The 24,371-nt window shown below is 34.7% G+C and overlaps 1 protein-coding gene across 11 annotated transcripts in view; it reads right to left on the minus strand.

Moving 5' to 3' along the window:
• The window catches only part of NFAT5 (nuclear factor of activated T cells 5), a 114,283-nt gene that overhangs the window by 9,011 nt on the left and 80,901 nt on the right, over positions 1-24,371 (minus strand). For 8 of the 11 annotated variants that reach the window (XM_064489017.1, XM_031458172.2, XM_031458169.2 and 5 more), the window contains 6 exons: positions 21,059-21,193; positions 20,881-20,933; positions 14,615-14,747; positions 10,795-10,878; positions 3,584-3,732; positions 367-2,860 (listed from right to left, as the gene is read on the minus strand). In XM_064489017.1, the coding sequence (XP_064345087.1) occupies positions 367-2,860; positions 3,584-3,732; positions 10,795-10,878; positions 14,615-14,747; positions 20,881-20,933; positions 21,059-21,193 (3,048 nt within the window). The remainder of the gene's footprint in view (positions 1-366; positions 2,861-3,583; positions 3,733-10,794; positions 10,879-14,614; positions 14,748-20,880; positions 20,934-21,058; positions 21,194-24,371) is intronic. The other 3 variants (XM_064489018.1, XM_031458171.2, XM_031458178.2) reach the window with 1 other exon arrangement.

A 24,371-nucleotide genomic window follows, 5' to 3' on the forward strand; every position in this document is an offset into this window, starting at 1 on the left:
TTAATTGGCTGAAATTTTTTTTGTCATTCTTACTTCCTTTTCCTTTCAAGTTTATAGCTTAAAATGGCAAACACACACACACAAACACACACACACACACACACAACCACTACATTTAATCCTCCCAATATCCTTATCAAGTATATAATATTATCACCATTTTAGATGTGGAAATTGAGGCTCATGCAGGTCAAGTAACTTGCCTAAGGTCTCAGTCCATATAAGTGGTATAGCTAGGACTTGAATTCAGTTCTAACTACAATCTGTGCTCTTAAAACCATTGTGCTTGCTTCCTTCTAGTAATAATAATCTGATCATTTCAACCAATAACATTTAAGAAATGAGAAGTTAGAAAGAGTTCCTTACTATTTTGAATGCCAAATAAGAACATTCCTGAAGTCTGTTGAGAAGAGCCAGGAGAATTCTGTAGTTGGTTCATGGTGCCTCCTGTAGTGTTGTGAAATAAAGTAGCCTGTGGTTGAGGTGAAGATGTGGCTCCTTGGATTCCAGGCATGTTGTTCTGAGGGGAATAAAGAGGAGACTGTTGCATGTCTTGTTGGTTTATACTGGTCTGCAATGCAGACATGGATGCTGGAGACAGGAAGAGTGTTACTTGCTGCTCTTGAGAACTGGGTGACCCTTGCACCAACTGAATTTGAGGAGAGCTATGGAACAAGGTCTGTGAAGATTCAGACTGAGCAGGACCTGGGTTCTGAAGTGAGGAAACTGTGGGTTGATTCTGAAATTGCATGGGCTGCTGCTCTTGATTCATTGTGGCCATATTATTTTGTTGATGAAAAACTGACTGGTTTTGCTGCTCCTGATTAGCCATTGGATTCTGACTTGGGTTGAATATCATGTTTGGTGGTGGCTGCTTCTGAGGTGCCATTGTGGCCATGGTATTCTGGTTACTGAACAAAATGCTCTGTTGTTGTTGTTGCTGCTGCTGCTGCTGCTGCTGTTGCTGCTGCTGCTGCTCCTGGGATGGAGAGTTGCTCTGGATGGTAACCATCGAGTGTTGTGACTGGAAGATGGTTCCTTGTTGGTTTTGAGGCATTGGATTAGGAGGAAGGGGGCCCAGGGGAACCTGAGGCTGAAACAGACCTTGCTGGGCGGGTTGTGCCTGTTCTTGGGAAAGCATGGGGGTCTGGATGTGTGATATTGGAGCCTGCTGTTGGAAAGCAGCTTGCTGCTCAGTGTTTGATGTTGACTGAAGTGGAGAAATTGAATTCTGAGCTGCAAAAAATGTCATCTGTTCTTCTTGTGCTACTGTGTTAGTTTGAAGATTATTCATCGGACTCTGGGAAAGAAATATGTTGGCTGACTGCTGGTCTTGAGGAACAGAAGAGCCCTGTAACACAGCCATGGTATTCTGAGAGTGAAACATTGGAGGCTGCATTTGTTCAGAAGAGGTTGTAGAAGTCTGACTGTGGACAATAGGACTTGGACTATGAAAAATGGAGCCTTGTGGTTCCTGGGAAAGGTTCTGAGCGTCAGCAATAGGATTTTGAGGATGAAAAAGTTGAGCCTGCGAATGAGAAGACTGCTGCAAAAAATTCCCTGACTGGAGGGACATCATCTCATTACCTTGCTGGAATAAACCATTACCTTGCTGCTGGGTACCACTATTCTGAACACTCATCATGCTCTTCGTAGATGAAAAAAGGTTAACTTGAGATTGACTGTCCCCACTATGTTGCATTTGGACCATTGTCTGAAAGACACTGTTCTGAATCTGTTTTGCTTGTGCTCCAGTTTCTTCTCCATCTCCTGAACCTGATGTCTGAAACATGGTTGTGCCTGGGGTTGCAACCTGCTGTGTGGTGGTTGTAGCAGTTTCATTTCCAGAAACTGCAGGAGAAGAAGAAAACAATTCACACTGCATTTGCATGTCCTCATTGGTAGATAATGCACTCATCATATGAGAAGTCGGCTGGTAAACTGGAGATTGCTGAAGGTTTCCGTTTGCTGAAGCAGTTGAAGGAAATAACTCTGACTGAATCTGGGCAGCTGCCTGGCAGATACTCTGTTGCATTTCTATCACCATTGCAGCTGACGATTCCATCACTTGCTGTTGCTGTTGCTGCTGCTGTTGATTAGACAATGTGTTTTCAGTCTGTGGGTGAACACTTTCAGCTCTTCCAGCTATTAAATTATCTGGTCTGGTATGAACTGCTGGCTCTGTTGAGGAAAACATTCCAGGGCTTACGCTATTTTGAATTTGACTGACTTGCTGAAAAATGTCTGCACTAAGCTGTTCTTGAACATTCTCATTACCATCTGGAGCAGAAAATAAAACTGAAGATAACTGTTGCTGTGCCTCTAAAACTTGTTGGACCAAGTCAACATTTCCATTGCTGCCACTAGCGGTACTGCCTGTAAAACTTCCTGCCTGCAACTGCTGAATCGTACTCTGCAGCTGACTCACACTATTTGGTGATGGGAAAATACTTGATGAAATCTGCTGCTGTAAAGTCTGTGCTTGTTCTTGCAGTGGTGACTGCTGCTGCTGCTGTGACGCCTCAGTCAGGTGCGACAGATTCACCACCGTACCATCTGACTGTAACACCTCTCTAGACTGAGTTTCTCTTGTCTGAAACTGTGTAGCCTGCTGCAGTAGTGCATCACTGTTGGGAAGCTGACTAGATGCAGAAACTGCTGGAAAGGTTCCAGGCTGTGAAATGTCCTGTGTTTGGATAGTTGTCAGGCTCTCTGGGTTGTAAGCCTTGGGCTGAATCTGTTGCTGCTTTTCATTTTCAGAAGGCAAGTGGGAAGATGATGATGATGAAAAAGACCCATTTCCTGCTATGTTAGAGATATTTTCTAATGTTTGTTGAGTTGATCCAACTGTCTTTGTAGTCTAAAAAATAAAAATCGCCAAATAACATGTATATATAAATATTAAATGAGCTCATATGATACTTTAAAAATTATTATAAAAATATATGCATATGCAGGACCAGTTTTCCACTCTATATGATTAATTTGGAGAACAGGTCTAAGACTACGATTCTCAGTCATAACATGATGCCTTATTGTCATTAGGATTTTAAAATGAGTACCATAAGCAAATATAGTCAAACAAGGAAGGAGAAGAAAAATCAGCTGTTGATATGTTGAGGACAGTAAGAACACATTAACTCTATGGCTTATGAATTAATAGTAAATTTTAAAATATCTCCATTTTGTGGATCATTGGTAACATTATGGTGGAGGGGGAAACAAGTGAAAAAAGGAAATGAGTTACAGGAAAGGACTGGAGGAGAAAAGGAAATTGTATGTCTCTAATTCTGAAAATGCTAAACTAGTACATTCATTAATTCCCCACATCCCACAGGTCAAGTTAACATTTAGGACCCTTGTTGAAAATGTATACTGGAAGTTGCTTTGTAGCCATTTTATTTGAGTATAAATAATTCACTCTGAAAAGCAAAATATATCAAGTGCATCTGAAGAGAAACAAATGTGAAAGAAACAGGAAAAGTAAAAAGCATAAACACAGGGAAAAGAAATTAAATCATTCAAAATAAAGCAGTTTTTATATTTGAGGTTAAGATGTGGGACACTAGTCACTGTAGCTCACCTTAAAAATAGGGGAAGATCTTTTCTCTGCTGTTACTTCCATTGGAGTAACATCTTCACTCTTAATCATACTGCTTGATATGAGTGGAGTGATCAGAGCGTTAGGAAGAATATTTACCTTATCTAAGTTACATCCAGTCGTTTTCATTGCTGCACACATACCAAAAAAAAGAAAGAAAAATTAAAAATCACTAAAATCATCAGTTATTTCATTCTAATATGTGTTAACACATTAGTCATGATTTAAATGTCTATTTTTTGATGCTATGATGGCAGCAGGAGATACACTATTGGTGTATCAAAATGCGTATTCCCTTTTTTTAAGGAGCAGTGTCTTGAGGACTCCTAGTAAGAGTCTAAGACCACAAGGTAAATATCAACAAGCTTGAGCATTTCAGCTATCAAGTGATAATCCCAGGACCCTTCCAAGGTGCCTTGAATTACACTGCTTAACACAACCATGATATATTAACATGACAGGATACAGCATAGAAATCTCCAAGAGGTTAAAGTTACTTAATTACAACTCTTGCATTCTCCTCTTAGTATCTGGCTGGCTGGCTGTATATAAAGTCAAAATTTTAAGGGCTACAGGACTGTCTGACAGATTTCTCTCCTCAACAAAACTCAAACTTCTCATTAGAAGATGCCATTAATTAGCCAAACAGATTTTGCTTTTCTAAATTAAATGTCTTAGAAAACTTGAATTTGCCAAGTTGACAAATGAACACATTTCTCTTTTAGATAGAAGTTAAATTTTTTTTCTTTTCAGAAATTAAAGGACTCTTTTAGGTCTACCAATTAAATTTCCAAAGCAAAAGCAGCAAGTGTTTTTCTACTTCCATCTACTCTTATTTCTGGGGATAGTTAGAGATTAACAATCGAACAGAGGCTATATGTAAGGCAGATAAGTAGGTCTGACCACTTCATTGTATCTACTTTTTCTCCTTGATTCTCTTTCTTTTTCGTCTACTTAAGTCTGCCATTGGCACTTAGTGGAGCCTACTGAAAATCACTAATGACAGTCTTCTTCTGAATTGGAACACATAGCCAAATTTTGATCTAAAAGTTTACCACTACTTTCAGACCCTGTGTAAAGAAACATAGGTTTCCCAGAAGCCATAGCTGTTAAAGTTCTCTCTTTTTTTTTTAACTGAACTATTATAAACATATAATACTATATTAGCTTCAGGCATACAACATAGTGATTTGATATTTCTATACACAGGCTTCTTAATTTGATACTGAGAAAAAATCTTGGCTACAAAGAGAATTTTAAAATGGAATGTGGTATATAAGCAGGATAGTTATCTTTGCAAATATTTTTACTTAAAAATATTTAAAACTTTATCCAGTCTTACTTTAACTTGTCTCACAGTCAACTGGCTAGAAATAATTCCTATGGAAATTGATCTTACGAAGGAAGAGGAAAGTGCCCATTTAACTTTGATATCCTATATTTTATTACTCTGAGAAATTGATCATTTACTCATGAGTCCTTTGGACCTATTTTCACCTAGATTCTACCAATACCATTCAACTCACAATCCAATTCTGACTGAGACAAAGCTTCAGATCATGCATAAGACAGGCATTTAAGTATTCTAGGCCCACCCCTAGAAATTCAGGGCAATTTTAAAGACCATTAGTGTTGTCTTAAGTTGATCCTATAATATCAACTGCTATTCTTGCTTTTAAACTCTGTTAGAATATGAGCTCCATGAAGGCAAGATTTTTTTATTGTTGCCTGGTGCATAGCTGGTAATCAATAAATATTTGTTGAATGACTAAAGAAATGAATTAATCAATCTAACTTTATCACAGTCAATTAAGTTTGTTGTAAACTGTTTGGTTAATTGTATAGTATCTACAAACAAGTTTATATTACATTTCAGTTAAAAACTGCATATAAATATCCATTAACAAATGCATCACCTACACAGTTACTGCTTAACAGATCTATATACAATTTTGCCCCCAATTTATTCAGAGAATAACTCTTATTATCATAATTTTTTCCCCTTCTGGAAAGTGAGAATAGGTAGAATAAATTGAGCAAGTCTTTTACTCCTCCCAAGGAGACCAATGACAAATAGGTATGTCTATTGGTATAGACAAACAAGAAAAGGACTTCTTGTCTAATGCCTATGCAAAGATAACAGATCTTCCCATGGCCGTATGCACAAAGTCTTTGTATGGCCAATGGTTATTTAGTTTTCTGAGCCCTATTCTGGTCTGCTTTCTGTGCTAGCTTTGTATGGGCTCCAGCTGAAATCCTGCTGATGCTGCCTATAGGAGTAGAAGGTGCTTCCTTTGGCTGTCTGGTGTCATTAGGTGTGACTGAGGGATGCTGAACCTGCAGGAGTGAAAACATTTCTCCTGGCATGTTCTCTGGTCTCCTGGTACTAATGGGATTCCTATTCTATCACTTTTGGTGTTGCTGGGGGAGGGAAGAAACTACGTGGGCTGTCTTTTGTCACTGGGTATAAGGTCAAAAACTGTGGGGTCTGGGCTGGGTGGCTCTCTGTTACTGGGTGGAGGTTTGGGAGACCCTGGGCTGTTTTACCTTCTGCCCCTGGATTGCCTTCTATCACTGGGTGGAGGTTTGGAAGACATTTGGTCTGTATCTTCCTCTACTCGTGGGTGGAAGGCCTGGAGTTGCCAGGTCTAGGTCTTGCTCTGATGTTGGGGGAAGGATAGAAAGACACAGAGCCTGCTGGTATCACCAGTGCAGGTGGAAGGGGTCTGTATGCTGCTGCCTGGTGTGCGGTGGGGGACGGGTTGGTCCTCTGGGTTCTGTTGTTAACACTCATGCAGAGACTGATGTGCTGCTGCTAGCACATATGAGTCCTGTGTCTTGGCCTTCCTGGGTTCCACTGTTGGCAGACTGGGCCCACTACTACTTGGCAGGCACAAGGCATGGGATGGGCTGACCCTTCTAAGTTCTGCTATTGCTACTGCAGGTATGGGTGGGGGACGGGTTGGCCTCCAAACTCTGCTAATGGGTCACCCGCTATCACTAGGTATGAGTCATCCCATTAAGTCTCTACTGGGCTTTCCCTTTCCTGCTCTTTTGGCCAAAGAGAACAGGCTTTTCATGCTTATTTATTGACTTATTTTTTGTCTATGCCTGTTGCTAGTTCTGAGTTGCAACTGCTGCCCAATTTAGATAAATGGGAGATAAAAGGAAAACCCAGGAAACTCACTTGGTGTTGTTCTATAAGTTCTAAGGTCCTGAGTCAGTCTTTCTGTATTTCAAAGTCCTTTTATGACTGTTGAATATTTCCAAGGTATTGAGTAGATTTAGAAGGGAGAAACAGGGAAGAGTGAGTCTATACTATCTTGTCTCAGAACTCACAACCACATCTTAATGGACTTGTGAACAATATTAAATGGCTTGAGAGATGTCACCCTATCTTTTCTTCCTACATCTTCACTATGTACTTAATGAGCCCTTACAAAGCTCCAGGCACTGTTCTAGGTTCTGGACATCCAGTGGTGAATAAGATGGATAAAGCCCTACTATCTGGAGGCTACATTTTAGTCAAGGAGGGAAAAAATACAAACAAGTAAAGTTTGTGTACTACCTAGAAGTTGGGGGAGAAATTTTAAGCCAATTCAGAGATCTAGGAAGTAAATAAGACAAATATATTTAACCCTCCCAATATCAATTTGAATTTATAAAAAATAGTTATTGATAGTTTATGCCAAATAACTTTTTCAAGTTAAGGTTTTTACAAGTATCAATTTAATACTGAATATTTAGAAATATGGTACACACAGACACCACAGTAATATAAAATGCACACAACTATAAACTATTTTATGAAAACTTAACATGGATTATGCCAAATAACTTTTAAACAGGGTTCTCCTTCCATCCATGTCAAATAATAACTTTTCAAACTTAGAACAATCTTTTCTAAAAGGTTGTTGTGAGCAAGCAGCATTTAGGTCACATACAAATATGTTGTGTTAAAATATTATTAAGATTTATAAGGGAGGAAATACTAGAAGAAAAAGAAAACAGAGTTTTGGGGGAAATCTAAGTTGCAACCTCTGTCAGTTATTAGCTGTGTGACCTTGAGCAAATCACTTAACTTCTCTAAACCTTGGTTTATTTACCTGTAAAATGAGATTGAACTAGATTAACTCAATGAATCCTCCATGCTCCTAAACCTTTCTGCATAGTGGCAACCAGTTAGAGAAAAACATATGCTCTCAACTGTTTTTTCACACTCATCCAATTAACCACTCCTTACAAACTGGAAACTGAGAGACTGCACTTCAGTACTTTATCTCTGGGTCTTAAACCTGCATCACAGAGTCTTTGAATGATCTATCTTGAATTTTCATTCACATCTTACTGCACCTATAGAGATACAGAAAACTTCCTGGAAATATTCCCAAGCAACTGTTAACAATAGTTTACACTGTACACTTTATCTTATCATTTAATTTGTATTGCTTTGTGTTAAGGATATATACACAGTTGGGTAAAAATGAAAATGAATCATGATGCTTTAGCACTCAACTTAATATCTCACTGAGTAGTTGTGCAGTTATGCCTGTACTCTCTACCTCCCTCTGCAAACCCTCTCCAAGGAATGAGAAACTTCAGAGTGAAAGTTTTCAGTATTTGGCCACAACATCATATTTGTACATGAAGTTCTAAATCTTACTGTAACTGGTGACTATTTTAAAGATTGTTACTTGGAGGATTATGTCATAACACAAATTTAAAAGTCATTTATGTTGCTCAGTCTTCATCATGAAAGTGCACCTAATCAAATTTCTCAGATGGCACCTGGGTGTTATACTAAAGCTCTGATTTCAAGGAATCACAAAAATAAGCCATTTGTCAAGGAAAATTCCTGGTTGAAAGCTGTTGTTTTTTTAACTGATCAGGAATCTCCAATTTAATGATATTGTATTTAAAAGGGACAAATTTTAAACTTGTAAGGTAGTTCAGTATTCTATTTAATTTTATATCTTCATAAAATTATTTTACATGGTTTCAATTGATAAAAATGTCAAAATAAGATCGTTTGAATTGTGAAAAAAATATATATGTATGTGTGTTTGTTTCTTACCCATTTTTGAGGCTTGGGTAAGATTTTGATCAAATAACTAAATAATTTTATTACCAAAATTAAACATAGAGTTTAAAACCTTTCACCCTTCAATTCAATATCTTGTACAAGAAATTTCACTTGGATTAGTCTGGTGTTCCACCAGCCTGATTCTCTATGAAAGGAGCATCAAGGAACTTTTGGAGAAAAGCACGAACACATGAAAGTTGGCAAAGGACAAACCACAAATGTCCCTGACTTTTTAAAATGATTGATTAATTATGGTGTTATTCATCTAATAAACATGGTCTGAATTATTATTGCTTAGATGTTACCTTACACACTGAAACTCAACCTATCCTCTTTACATCCTAGCTAAGTGATCTTTGGCAAATTAACCTCTCTGGAACCTTGATTATCCTCATCTGTGAAATGAGAATCATAAAATTACCTACCTCATAGAGTTTGGCAGAGTAAATGAGATAATGCTGGTAAAGAATGTGGTATATGCCTAGCACTTGATAAACATTAGCTATGGTTATCCATAGCAAAGATTTGTAAATTTTCCTGTAGTCAAATCAGATAATCTTGGGCAGTTTACTTACTAGTGTATAATTCCTCACTAATCTATTCTGGAAATGTTCCTGGTCAGAAATGATAATGGCAAGCTATATAAACACATTATATATCATGGGAATGCTGAATTTTACTAATGATACTGTATCTGAGAAAATGTATTACATGTATTATGCCACTTAAAAATAAGTATTTAAAAGTTTAAAATTTAATTTAACTCAATTTCATGGCAGAAAAATACAAGTAAAAGCTAGAATTATAGGAATAAATCAACGGCCATAATGTAACTGACATCTTCATATGTAATACTACAAAAGCATCATAATCGAATATCATAGTTATTAGAAATCTGCTAAGAAGAGAATCTACCACATTATAACATCCTGAAGACATCTTCATTATCTATTGGGAAATAATGATGTCAGAATAAAGAATGGTAACTAAAGAGCCTACAGCAACTTTTTCGAAAGCCAATAGTTTTTCATTTTTTCTAAGTTCTAGTACTATTTATTTATTTAATTGAAGTATAGTCGATTTACAATGTTGTGTTAATTTCTGGTGTACAGCATAGTGATTCGTGTGTGTGTGTGTGTGTGTGTGTGTGTGTGTGTGTGTGTGCGTGCGCGTATGTATTCGTTTTCATATTGTTTTTCATAATAGGCCATTACAAGGTATTGAGTGTAGTTCCTTGTGCTATACAAGGTATTGAATATAATTCCCTTGTTGTTTATCTATTTTATATATAGTAATTAGTATCTGTAAATCTTGAACTCCCACATTATCCCTCTCCACCCCCTTCCCATGTTTGTTTTCTATGTATGTGACTCTCTGTTCTGTAAATAAGTTGATTTGTATCTTTTTTTTTTTTAAGATTCCGCATTTAAGTGACATCATATGGTATTCTTCTTTCTCTTTCTGGCTTACTTCATTTAGTATGACAATCTCCAGGACTATCCATGGTGCTGCAAATGGCATTTTCCCTTTTTCATGGCTGAGAAGTACTCCACTGCACATATATACACAACTTCTTTACCTAGTCATCTCTCAGTGGATATTAAAGTTGCTTCCATGTCTTGGCTATTGTAAATAGTGCTGCTATGAACACTGGGGTGCATGTATCTTTTTGAATTAGAGTTTCCTCCAGATATATGCCCAGGAGTGGGACTGAAAAACCAACAATTTTTATTTTGGTCTCTTTAGTCTCAATGTCAAGCACTACAAGAAGAAAGAAACTTTATAGCCTATTTTACATACATTATTGTACTTTACATATACTTTTAAGATTTTTAATACTAGGGAATGCAAAACAAAACAAAACAGAAGATTCCTCCATTTCAACATATGTTGGAAAAAAAGTTGTTTATATGGTGAATCAAGGGAAATATAGTGTTGGGAAACAAATCTCTGCATTCAGTAACATTAAACAAGTATTTATTTTACAATATGGAAGATACTACCCTGTTGTGTGTTCTGAGTACACAAGAGAAAATAAAATAGTAAGGTTTGCTAGAGAATATATATAGCATCACCAATTTATAGTTTTTGAGAAGAATCAACTTGGTACCTTTCATGGCCTCTTCGAAAGAGCAAGGTCTTGCCGGACTAGATATTTCCTTCTTGACATTTACATTCAAAGCAGTAGCTGCTGCTATTAGAACAAACAAAAAAAGATTAAAGTATTTATTAAACTTATTGTAACAAACTGTGTTATCTCAAAACCCTTTAATTGGAATATTTTCTCACAAAGCATTACTAAACTATTTGTTTAGCAGAGATTCTAAGTTGAGATGAGTTTTTATAACCAGCAGTCTGTGCTCTAAAATTCACCAATCTCCAAGTGAGCAGAAGCATACGCTTACTTAACAAAACAAAATAAAAGCAATAGCAACTTTAAAATTTTTTTCTTGTAACAGTACACAAATTGATATCAGATGAGCAGAAGATTTATGGGACTTTTTAAACTTACCAAATATACCGTAACACTAGCATTAAAGAAATCCCACCATTTACCTACATAAATGATTTATTTAAAAAACACTCATTCAGAAACATTAGTCAGTTAATTGAACTAAATTTTAAAAAAAACTGTGATGAACATACAAAATCTATAATATTATGATTATTCTTTTTATAAAGCCTTAGAAAAAATATCTTTGCTATTATTAGTGGAGAATTGCTAGGTTATTATACCTAGTCATATCAACTACATCTATCATGAAAATTTTAATGACTGTTTAAGGTAGAGATCAGCTCCGAATGGTAAAGTTAAATAAATTTCAAATAAACAGGTTTTTGCTTAAAATGTTGTATAAGAATTTTATTCAAATAGATGTTAATTTCTATTTTTTCAATTATTCAAACTGGGAATTGAGTCAGCTTATTTTCAATTTATTCTTAACAGGACAATGTGAAATGATGGTTATAGAGAATATAAAGAAACAGTTAATTATGACTAGAGAGACAAAATGTACACAAATTTATCTTAGCATAAGATTCAGAGGAGGGGCAACAAATGATAATGTGAATGAACTATCAATTGAATGGAATTATCAATTGAATGGGATTGATTGGAAAGGAAATCCGTAGACAATTTTAAAGTGTAACATTAATCCTAACAATTACAGATCTAAAAATAGAAACTAATCTTTGAAAAAATTTTAAATTTCTACTTTTAAAACAAGTTTTAGTCATCTGTTTCTAAAGCAACAAAAAATATGAATATTTTAGCCTCCATTTCTTACAGGAATCAGCACTGCAGAGTCACTGCAAAAAATAACTAATATGATTTCTGTGTCTTAATAGACTAAAGTAAAACAAATTCAAGGTGCTTTAATGGTTAAGCAAAGCTTCAGTGACTAACAGGCAATGAAGCAAAAATTTTATGACTCTGCAAAGTGCATGCCTGAGAGCGTGCACATGCAATATATTTTTGGCATTACAGACCCAGAGAGCTTTAGAGGGGCCCTCTCTCTGGCAGATTCCCAAATTTTCTGTGTAACTACGCTTTAGACTATGTGTGAAATCTCAGGCCTGTAACGTGAACAGAGCTTGGAGCAGCAGCCAGTGTATTAAGGCCCTCCAGGTAGAGGATGGAGCCAGGAGAAGGAAAAGGGTGGCAGGCTAGGGAATCTTTCCTCATATTGCCATATTCCAGCTTGGAACTCCAAGCAGTTTGAAAATTCTAAATTCAAATCTGGCCTTCTAGGCTATTATGAAGGTGTCCTGATCAAATCAGGAAGACAGGATATATTTTATTTAATAATTCGTTATTTTAATTTATAACTTTTAAATATTCAGATAAAATGGTATCACAGTCATCATTTCTACTCTGACTCACAAAAATTGGGGTGGGCCTGTTTTAGCTATTATAATTACTACAGTAATTCAATACCACTGAATACTCATATGTTTAAACACAGTCTCCAGAAGAATCACAACAGTGACTAGTTTATCATAATGAAACGGTGCAAATTTTCTATAGCCAAGTTTTCCTAAAATCATGTTCTCTCTCATACACACCTAAAAAGATGCTTGCACTTTATAAAATACAAAAAAGTGAAATTATGGGAAGATTCTTTAATTAGCTACATCATAAAGGCAGAAACTGAAACATTATATTTCACCATAAATTTTGCATATTATGTATTTATTCATTAAGATTTTCTGAGAGTAACTACTGTCTATGACATATAAAATACAAGGGAGAAAAACTTAAAAAGAATAATTTGTTAATGTTTGCCTAAATGTGGCCAAATACAGCCAATTAGTATAGGCTTTCAAATAGAAGATTTAAAAGCTGTTTTATTTGGCAATTTATCAAAGGGAAATTTCTAATAATCAGCATTCATCACTAAGAAATGAGGATTCATAGTGCTAATGCTAAGCATTTCAAAGTCCTAAAGTTCTTTGTAACTGATCAGCAGAAACAAAACCTCAGTATTTTCAGGATAGCAAAAATTAAAATTTGTAAAGACTATTCCCACACACACATACTTCCCTCTTACTTTCCTACACAAATGTATTAATTACATTTTTCTCCCCACATAAGCAAGCTTCTCTTCACACGAAGTACTGAATGTCAATATTTACTAACTAGCAGTTACTAAAGTACTTTACCATTAGTTTTAAGTCAGACTTTTGTGGATTTTTGAGGCATTTCTAAAAAGAAAATAATCAAATATTTCATCTTTAAGTATAAGCCTATCTCCTCTTTCCTATTTTTGTTAAAGCGTTGCCTTTTTCTGTCTGAAATTTCTACGTGTTATCTTTTATTTTGAAACAAGTACTAAGAGGATTTCATTAGTGCTATACTGTGGCATACTTTTATAGATAACTGGTGGGAAATAACCAATGTTGTAACTCAGACAATAATTGGGGGGGGGGGGGAAGAAAAAGGGAACAGATACATTAAGGTGGTAGAAAGTAATTATCAAGACTTGTTGCACCTCTGTCCTAGCTATTGTTTCCATTACTTTTTGTTGCCAGGGCTTTCTTTCCCTGCCATCATTTTTCGCTTTATACCTCACTGAATCTTGACTATTTGGGAATAACGTAACAATAAACTTACAAGACATGGAGTAATTGCTAACTCTAAAGTATGCCTAAGGTAGGAATGAAGTAAATCAAAGGCAAGCACAGCAGAAACCAAGCCTAGGTCAATAAGGCTTATGTGAAGAGTTTCCATTTCCAAAATGTTCTCCCTACGTCTGCCAGAAAGTCTTCTCTTCTTGAGGCAACTAAATGAATGTGAGCAAAAAACTCACAAGTTATTTCTTAACCAGAGATCTTCTAAATTTAATTGCTCTTACTGCTTTGGTTTCTAAAGCACTTATTTTACCTCTATGTTTTACATTATATTTAAAATATTTATTCATCAACAGTCTTTGCTATTTGATATGATCACAAAAATTAGAAAACGTTACAGGCATATAATTCTGTTTGCGATATCATCACTTATCACTCCAAGTTTATCTCTCGCCTCTCCCAAAATGCATGCTATAAGCCAGCTAATCTAAAAGCTATTAGCAGTCTCCCAAAGTTGTCACTCTCACCTTTCTGCATGTAAGAGGTATTCAATGAATGGTAATTCTTGCTAAGGAGTAACTTACATGGTAACTCTGGAGACCCTGACTTCAGAGCATCCCTAGCTTTTCTTTTATTATTAGAGCATAAGGCAGAAATGATTCTCTTAATGTAAAAGTAAAAACAGTGTATGATGGCCATCATCTTAGGAAATAATGCCATCTCCAAAAAATACTGATATCATTTCATCTTAGTACACAACTTTCTCCTTTAAGCTGGCTGGTCTTCATATTCTTCCAAAGAACTAGAAATTAATCATTACTTTTGGTTCAGAATTTAAAAATTTTTTTATTTTGACATACCTGGGTCTGGAGTGTAAGTGAATGGCTGAACGTCATGAGATCTTCCAGCATTGGTCACTACATATATTCCCACTGATACTGGCAAAGTTATATGTTGGTCGTGATATGGGGGAACCTTCACAATAAGATGATTCTAATTGAAAGAAAATTACAAGGGTCAGAAATATTTAAATTAAAAATTTGAAATAAAATACTATAATTAAGTACATTTCCTGTTAGTATGAAGTTTAAAAAGTCTGACTAGGGGGGAAAATGTATTATTTTAAAGTTCAGGTTCACAGGCATCAGGACATTAATCTTAAAATTGCTTTTAAGGTAAAATATCAGTGTTTTACAATGGCTCACAAGGTCTCTGCCCTGTCAACTTTATCTCATTGCCATTCTTCCCTAGCTTGTTACACTCCAGCCACACTGGCCTTCTCAGTCCATTTTTTTTTAACACAATAAATTCATTTCCACCTCAGAGCCTTTTCAACCTGCTGTTCTCTCCCACTAGAATACCCACCCCTTCACATCTTCAAATGGCTAGTTCCTTACCCATTTTCAGGTCTCATTCAAATGTCATCTCCTCAGAGAAGCCTTCTCTGACCATCCTATTTAAAGCAGCATCCCTCTCCCATCTGATCAAAAAATCTTGTTTATGTCTACAATGACACTTATCACCACCTGAAATTACTATTATTTGCTTGTTTTTTGTCCCTCTCCAATCACAAGAATGTAAGCTCCATGAGAACCTAGATGCTTTGTTCTTTTTATCTCCACTGTTAAGCATCTTGCACAAAATATACTCAAAAAACTTGGTGAAAAAAGAATGAAAAAATTTTGAAGAAAAAAATACGCCCACCAAGCACAATATCAGTTACCATATGTTTTGTACAACCGTAACAGTAGGATGTACTTTGCAACACAGTAACTGCTTCCTAACCACTTTCTCATTTGAAGTCAACAGGGTTCAGTTTACCCAAACTACAGTAAATTAAAGTTATTTTTTGTGAGAACAGTGGTAGAAAGCATCCTTTTAAGAAAAGGGAAGAGTTCATAAATGTTTCACCAGCACTCACTCAGTGGGACTCTACCTTCTTAGAAGATACCATGAACCATATTTGACTTGTTCTCTTCTTCCCTAGTATATTATAGTAATGGGAGAGAGCATCAAGGAAGGGTAGTGATTATGATTCTGTACTGAGTATGATATGCAGGAGGCCAATGCTGACAGCTGAGGATGAAGTGAGTTTGATGACTATGGTAGCTGGCTAACTCAGTTGAAAAACTGAAAAGAACATGTGACAAATGAGGCCAAGGTCAAGGCTTGAATTTTTGAGCACTTCATTTGTTTCTAAGCTGTCTTATAAATACTCCCCCAAACAGTCACATTATAAATTTTAAAAGAGCTTCTTATTTATGGCATTAATAGAATGCTTCCTGAGCCCAGTTAGCCATCTCAAAAAAAAAAAAAATCACACTTCTAAAAGTTAGGTGGAAAAACCATGTATAAATAAATGTGTGTACATCCACAGGTATTGGGGGCAGAAATCTGAAAGCATATACTCAATTGCACATGAGGCCATCAAAAAATGTACTTGCACTGATTTCAATTCTAAGAAACAGAGTTTTTTTTAAATCTTGTGCACCCTCATTTTTCCTCTTTTGTTTAAACACTGCAACTACATCATAAAGCAGTCCTACCTACAGGAAAAGAGATGATTAAATAAAAGGACTTGTGAAGTATCTTCCTGGTCTTAAAATTATTTGGTAAACTTAATTATTGAAATTACTTTTCTGAATAAAAATGTATTTCTTGGTAATTAGTAACAGAATTTGTGTCTAAAAGTCAGATGCATATTTTATTAAAAAAAAAATTTTATGGGGAGAGTATAGCTCAGGTGGTAGAGCATATGCTTAGCATTCACAAGGTCCTAGGTTCAATCCCCAGTACCTCCTCTAAAAATAGATAAGTAAAACTAATTACACCTCCTCCCAAAACCAACCAACCAACAAACAAACAAAACTTTTACTCCACTTGCTTTGAAGAGCATATGCAAGCAAATCTAATTTGAAATCTTTTTAAAACCAAATGAGCCTATTTTCATACTAATTCTTCATACTTCCTCAATCCAAATCTAGAAATTCTGCAAGTGATTTGAATTAAAAACTAAGTAAATTGTGAGTGGTGAACAGTAAGTTGTTTTTAAGTACTACTTTCAAAAATTAAGAGCAATTAACTATCACTGAGCTAAGAGTTCATACAGACAAAACATAAAAAAGATTGGGTGGCCTCTGCAGTAGGTAGAATGCTCTTTGGGGTAAAAAGTGAAGAATATGTGACTTTTAATTTCTTATAAAAATCTGCTTGGGCTCAAAATAACAATTTTCTCTTTCCTAGCAGATATTCTTTTCCAGAGCTTACAAGCAATGGTGCTAGATACTTTTCACTCTCCTAAGAAAGAAAGATAATTTATCACTGCCACATTCATTTTGCAATTTAGGATATATATATAAAAATAACTGGAGACACATAAAACAAAGTTCCTAATAAAACCAGTTTGAAAATATATAACCTCTAAACTTGATCTCAAGCCTTTGTTTAGTCTAGTTGATCCCACAAATTCTGAGGCTCTTTTTTGGGCATTTCTTCCAAGAACTTTCTTTCCATAATTATACTGAAAATTCCATCTTCCCCAAAGCTCCACCTTTTTTTCTATTCTTACACTCTAAAAAATGCAATAGAAAGAACCCAGAAGACTAAGGGTTGAGAAATAATAATCTATACAATTTTCTATTTTTGATATACTGATGTTTATTTCATGTTTTGTAAAACAAGTTGTATTTAAATTGAATTATAGACCACTTCTTAGTTTCTAATATATGTTTTTAGTTTCTTTCCTTTTAAAATCATCTCCACATTTAAAGGTATTAAACTCTCCTGCTTTCTTTCAAAACCAACTTATCTTTTAAAAAATTCATATACATGAGAAAAAATTCATATTCTATGTAAGAGAGAGAAAGAGAGAGGAGGGAGAGAGATCTTTTAAGTCTATCTTTTACATATGTTTAATAGGGAATTAAGGTCCTATGGAATTCATCTAAAGTTGTTAAAATGGCAGTAGATATGACCATGTGCTTATCAAATTTGACATACATGAGCACGAGATATATTATGGCCTTGACTAGAACAGCCAAATATTAAATAAAGACTATTTTCCCACGCTTTGTTAATCTTAATTTTTATGTAAGAGAAAAAGTTTAATAACTGATGAGTTGATTTCTGGGATTCAAATGAATGCTATTACAATTATTCTTAACTATAATTTGCAGTTATCTTTAAGGGGTCTTTCCTACTATACCGTATTCTGGTCATTTTCAGTTATTGTAGAGGCCCTTTCAACTTTTCTTTATAGGCCTGTTATTTCTTTATTGGCCACACTCAAAATTTCTTTACTTTCAATGTACTTTCTGATCACACTTCACTCCAAAACTTTTTGTGGTTTTTTTCTTTAATATAGTTTCTAGGATTGATTCTTTATATATCTCAGCTCTAATTTCACTTTAAAACACTTTTCCAGAAAGCCCCTTAGAAAAAAAAGACAGAAAGCGTTCTCTGAAAAAGATCAATTTCTGTTAATGGACAGCAGAACCACAGAATTAATGAAAGATCATATTATGATTTAGTTTGTTTACATACTTGCTTGCAAAAACCCCAGGACCTCTAGATATAGCCACCAAATTAGGACATAATTCCTTTCCATTCCACTACATGGGTTATTTTTATGATTATTCTTCTTTAATCTATTGTAGCTGGCATAAATGCCCTGAAAAATGTGTTTAAAAAATATAACTACCCCACGCCTCAAAGGTAAAGAAAAAAGTAAAAAAGGAAGGAGAGAGAAAGAAGGAAAGGGGGAGTGAGGAGGAGGACGAAACAAAGACTTAATATTAAGTTCTATATGAAGCAGAAAGTTAAGACTATAATTTGTTGGGGCTATTTCATTAGTATTTTATATAATTTATAAGGCAAGCCTCTCAGTCTCCAAAACAATTTTTCTTATCTATAAAACTGCACCACAGGATAAGGTAAAGAATACCAATTGTAATAAAATATTACTAGCAAAGGAGTTTATATCAATCTAACCAACTTATCAAAAAATAAAACATGTTCAGGGCACACAAAAGTCTAACATGGATAAATTAAACTTTGGTCAGGACCAAAACTACAGGCATATAAGAACCTGGATGAAATTAGGGTTTGAAGTGCCCTCAAAAAGAACCTCAGACCCCAGAGATTCCTCTTTTTCTTCAAAGTGATAAAAAGAACCAACAAGTTTTTCATTAGTATCCATTAAATTCTTAATATCATAAGGAACACAGAAGAGTCATAATACACTGGCCCAAACCTCTAGGAGTCCTCCAGAGAAAGCCACTGTTTGTTCATGGGGAGCAGGCATAGTCTGATCAACAAGTTATATAAGAAATCATAAAATGTCAGAGTTAGAAGGAGCCTCAAATAATCTAGTAAAAGAGCTTATTTTATAGATTAGAAAACTGGGGCACAAGAGCAACTTGATTTACATAGATAAACACAGACTGTTAGTGAAAAAGCAGGTACTAGAACTTCAGTTAAACCTAGTCCAGCAGAGACTGTCCAATGGTAAATGTGCAAAGGAATGGCTGCTGAGTCCCACTATCTCTAACAGCATATAGTAGCATAAGGCTAGAGGGAAACTTTCTACATAGTATCTGTCTAGGTATATAGGAAATTCCACTTTACATGATACTATATAGTGAGGAATTAATTTAACTCAAAGTGAGGTCTAGCCTTTTCCCTTGGCTACTGGTAGGTGATCTCTAGGCCCCTCGTATGTCCTGTCTGATAGAAGTATCTTTGTTTGTTTAAGGGTTTTGGCCACTGAACAGTCTAACTAAGTGATTTATGAGGGGGACTTTTGAAACATGTTATATCAGTTCCAATCTCTGGTGGAACTGGAGACTAAAGGTTAGCTACACAGGCAGTATATAATCCATCCCAAATAAAAACTCCAAAGACCAGTAGTCTGGATTAGCTTCCTGACTGGCAATACTGGGTATGCTGGCACATGTCGATGTTTTGAGAAGGTAAGGCATCTTTTAGGAGAGGAAATTACACCTTCAGGACCGTCCGAGACCTTGTTCTATGTGTCTACCTTTGGCTGGTTCTGATTTGTGTCCTTTCATTATAATAAATCTGAAACTGTTAAGTATAGTGTTTTCTTAAATTCTGTGAATTGTTCTAGCAAATCTGAGGGGTGAGTGGGAACCCTTGAATTTGAAGGGAACTGTTCAAAAGTGAGAATGGCCAGAAGATCCCTGAAGTTATGGCTGGTGTCTGAAGTGAGGGCAGTCTTAAGGAGCACTATACCCTTAGCTTTGAGTTAGGCAATATATTAGATATATACAGTTTAAAACTTTTTAATTAAATTTTTTAAACCACAAAGGAATTAACAAACTTTTTTGATAAATTGGCTATAGATTCTCCAACTTTTGCCACTTCCATTTCTCTGCTTGCTCTCATGTGCTCTTTTCTATTCTCATCAGCATTTAATGCTAAATTTTAGGGTTTATGTACTACACACATTAGTTTGTTCCTTCTTCTTTCTTCTCTATGAACTATATCTATGTTACTCTTCTGCATATGCCTTCTGTCTGATTTACTTATAAGTTTGTCCTTCTCTTTTGTTAGTTTCAACTTCTATGAGTTTGGTCCTAGATGCTCTACATACTAATTCTTAAGTCTATTCTTTATCCTTGTTTTCAAGCTCTTTTTCCCTTGTTATTCGAGAAACAATACATAGTCAGGTCCTAAAATACAGACTCTTTAATATAAGTGTAACAAATAGTGTGCCTGAATGCAAAAGAGTAACTAACAAACATAAAACACCTTAGTACTTAGTACTCAGCAGGTACTCAATAAATAAGTTTCCCTTTGATTTAACCAAATAGTAGATTAAGATAATCCAAATCCTCAGAGCAAATAAATACTAGAAAAGAAATGTTTCCTTTATTAACAACTGTAGTTTGCTAATGCCCATAACTTTTTCAAATAAAGAACTGTCCTTGCTAGCCTCAATTCAAGTAATTCTATTTCAGGTAAAGAAACCCAAGGAAGAAACTTTGAATGATTTACATCAACCCCATATAAATGAGAAATTTAATCTGTTGATTCAGAAAAATTTTGGAACAAAACTGAATTTCTCAAAGAATAAATAATAAATTATAAGAGGTTTAAATTATACCTGATGAAATAATTCCATGTCGATTTCTGCTTCTGACTTCCAAGAATTTTCATCTGATTGAAATAAAGACAGTAACTTAATAAAATTTTGAAAATTTTTGTACTTTGTAGTTATGACTATATCTTTATAATAAAGTGAAACATGCAACAATCTCTAAGGCAGTATTATGCCTACTTACCAGAAACATTTTCTTGGAAAATAACTTTAGTTCCTTTTAGAAAGTTCTTGCCGATTAAAAATACTTCTTCCTCTCCTTTCACCGAACAGCTATGTAAGCTTTTCTTTAATATTTCTGGCACTCCCGCTGGCTGAGCTGTGGGTATATATAAGCATTCCATAAAAAGAACCACCAACATTTACTTCTTACCTAAATTAACTCTCAATTATCCAATTCTATAAGTTGTCTTTGTTGACCCCTGAATTTGATTTCTTTTATTCTGCAACTTAAATTTTACCTTAAGAGAAAGTAAAGAAAAAACCAGAAAAGTCCATATTAATTTTTAATAACTCATAAAAATTTTAAGGGACAGACTAATGTCTAAGATAATGTTTTAATTTATTGTATATCATTTTTGTTTTCTCATTACATGAATAAAAAAGTTATAAAATATGAACTTGGTCATGTTTTTTGTCTCAATATTTTTAAAAAATTCAATTTAAAAACAAGTTTGTCTCACAATCCTAACCTTAAAAATGTCAGCTATGCTACACCATTATAAGACTTCTGAGATAATGTGAATCTCTGGGTGGTTGGTAATGAGAGCTTCTTCAAGGATCAAAACCCAGGAAGGACTCAGAGGCCCCAAACCAAAAGAACACCTGAAAACAGATGAATCCAATTCAGAATAATTCTTTTTACCAGCGTATCTCCCTGAATTAGGATACCCTAAGGTTAAAAATAAAATGTACTTGTTTTTCAATTACAAAGACTGACTAACCACTACTAAAATTAACAAAGAGGTTGACAAGTATTGAGAAGCTAGATCTAATAAATAATTTATAATTGTCCTACCAACTTCCTCATGCCATGACTTCCTTAAATTTCAATAAGTAGTGCTTAGTAAAACAGGTTCCAAAGTCAATTAAATCTGGGAATTTTTGAGTTAAGCAAAGCTAAATGAACACAAGGATTTTTCTAAGCATTTCACATTCTGATGTACACTGTAAATACCAAGAAGTGGGTATAGTATACAGTTTCCCCAATACACCTGGTTCCAGAAATATTCTTCCTTATTGACATCGAAGGTCTAGTTTTCCACGAAAATAATCCCTGGGGTACTTACTGGTTAATGCAAATAAATACCTTATAGGTACTAAAAAAATTGTTCCCCTAAGATTAAGTACCTTGACACAGATTACATTATTTGCTATTTCAGTGAAATCCTTACAATATACATACTGCAAAAGTAAACTTAAATACAGCTGTATAATTCATGAATTTGAAAAATTAATGAGATATTCCATTAAACTTTAGGGAAAGTTTAGGTTTTTTTCTCCTTAGATACTTACATAATTAATAATTAATATTATCTTTACAAGAATGTAATGTGGGAAATTATTCCTATTAAAATATTTACTGCCCCTCTTTCCCTAGGCCCTTCCTTTTGGGAAGTCTCTTGCTCCATTCACGTCATTCTTGCTCCACTCACATCAGGACTGGCCATGTGACTTGTTCATACAATGAAATACGAACTGAAGTAATATGTCTGTCCCAAGCAAAAGTTCTGTTTAAGAGCCCCACGTGATTCCATCATATCCATTTTTCTCTACTCCAAAAATGGCAATATCCCAGAAAAGGGCAGCTTCTTCAGCCTGGATTCCAGAGTGAAGGAAATGGACCTGCTTCTAAACTGCAGCCAACACATTATAAAACGAGGGGGAAAAGTAAAACTTTGTTGTGTAAGCCACTGAGATTTTTTTTTTTTTGGTTTTCTGTTACTGTAGCACTATTTAACCTCACTTATTGACACAAACAAGTGTCTTATCCTAATTAAGTATGTAAATGACAAGTAATATTTTCAGCTATGTCTGAGAATTTAAAAGAAATTGTGAAGATATATACATATACACTGTCTAGAACCCATAGGGTTAACGTGTGAACAGAATGGAAATACTTATTGGTGGTACACTGGCAATTACATACCCTTTTAAAATAAAGAATTAACTGAACTAACAAAAAATTTTGGAGTAACACTGGAACTACATATTTGTTTCTAAAGGACATTCAAGATAAATATGATAAATTTTATTTTGATTATAAAATAAGTATAAGACTATATGAATATATTGTATCAACAAAATGAATGGATAGTCTATACCCTTTTCCTCCCATTTTCAAATACTATAGGGAAATTCCACTTCACTCATGATTATCAAAACTTTTTTTCCCAATCTCATTTTTTTCCTTTTATGTATTAATGGCATATGGTGGCCAAATGAGGCCTCTCTGAAGGTACAATATGTATTTATCTTCTATATATTTGTATTTATAGAACTAGTCTATTATTTTTCAAGATAATACTTTTGAACTTTAAAGGTCTTTTCTATTAAAAAGTTCAATGGTTACCTAACAGGACAGATGCCATACTAAACAGAATTAAAGTTGGGATTATTTCAGAACTGACTGTTTTATTTTTATCTTTAAGTAATTAGTAAGCTGACTCTTAAAAGTGATCATATTGCTTTAAAAAATTATGACAAAAAAAGCAGTCACCTTTCTGGTATTAAAAAAACAATAATTCACTTTTAGATGCTATTCAAAGAGCAGTATCAAAAATAAAGCTGAAAAAATTAATGAATATTTGAATACTGAAAAATAACAAAGCAAGTATTTCAACTTTAGTAAGGCATTTTAATGCCTGTGAAGAGAAGGAAAGTTTACTCAATGATATTACCCTTTCTCTAAAAAGTTGTGGTATAGCTAGAGATTAGGAAAGTAGCAACTTGTTAAATTCAGCAAGATTTATTACAATAAGAATTAGTAAGATAAAATCTTTTATACATTTTATTTAAGAAAGCCATGATTAACACTGCCATATTAAAAAATTACTCTAGAAGGGTAGGTACTGAAAATTATGAAAACTGACATTCTTAATTTGATCTAGTATAACCAAATAATATAACATACCAAAACAAAAAGCATTTATATATATATAATGTCTGGAGAAGTCTAAAGATGTCAAGAACGTAAAATAGAATGATTCTCCTATCCCTTTAGAAACAAACAAACAAAAAGACAAACGGATCCAAATGGCCACTGTTAAACCAACACATAGAAGCAGGACTTTTTCCCTAAGGTCACAAGGTCAACCTGAATTCTGGCATTAGGCTTTCTTTCCATGGAGTGTCTCTAGATGGAAGATCAAGTATCTGTTTCCTCTCCTCCCTTCTACCTCTAGCACCTTTTGGCCCCACTTCCCCTTTTTTCTTTTTTTAACCTCCCTCTCATTTTCCTGTTTCCTTCTACCTCCCATTCCAAATCTAACCCTTCT

The sequence above is a fragment of the Camelus dromedarius genome, chromosome 9 (assembly GCF_036321535.1).
Source record: "Camelus dromedarius isolate mCamDro1 chromosome 9, mCamDro1.pat, whole genome shotgun sequence".
NCBI classification, from domain to species: domain Eukaryota; kingdom Metazoa; phylum Chordata; class Mammalia; order Artiodactyla; family Camelidae; genus Camelus; species Camelus dromedarius.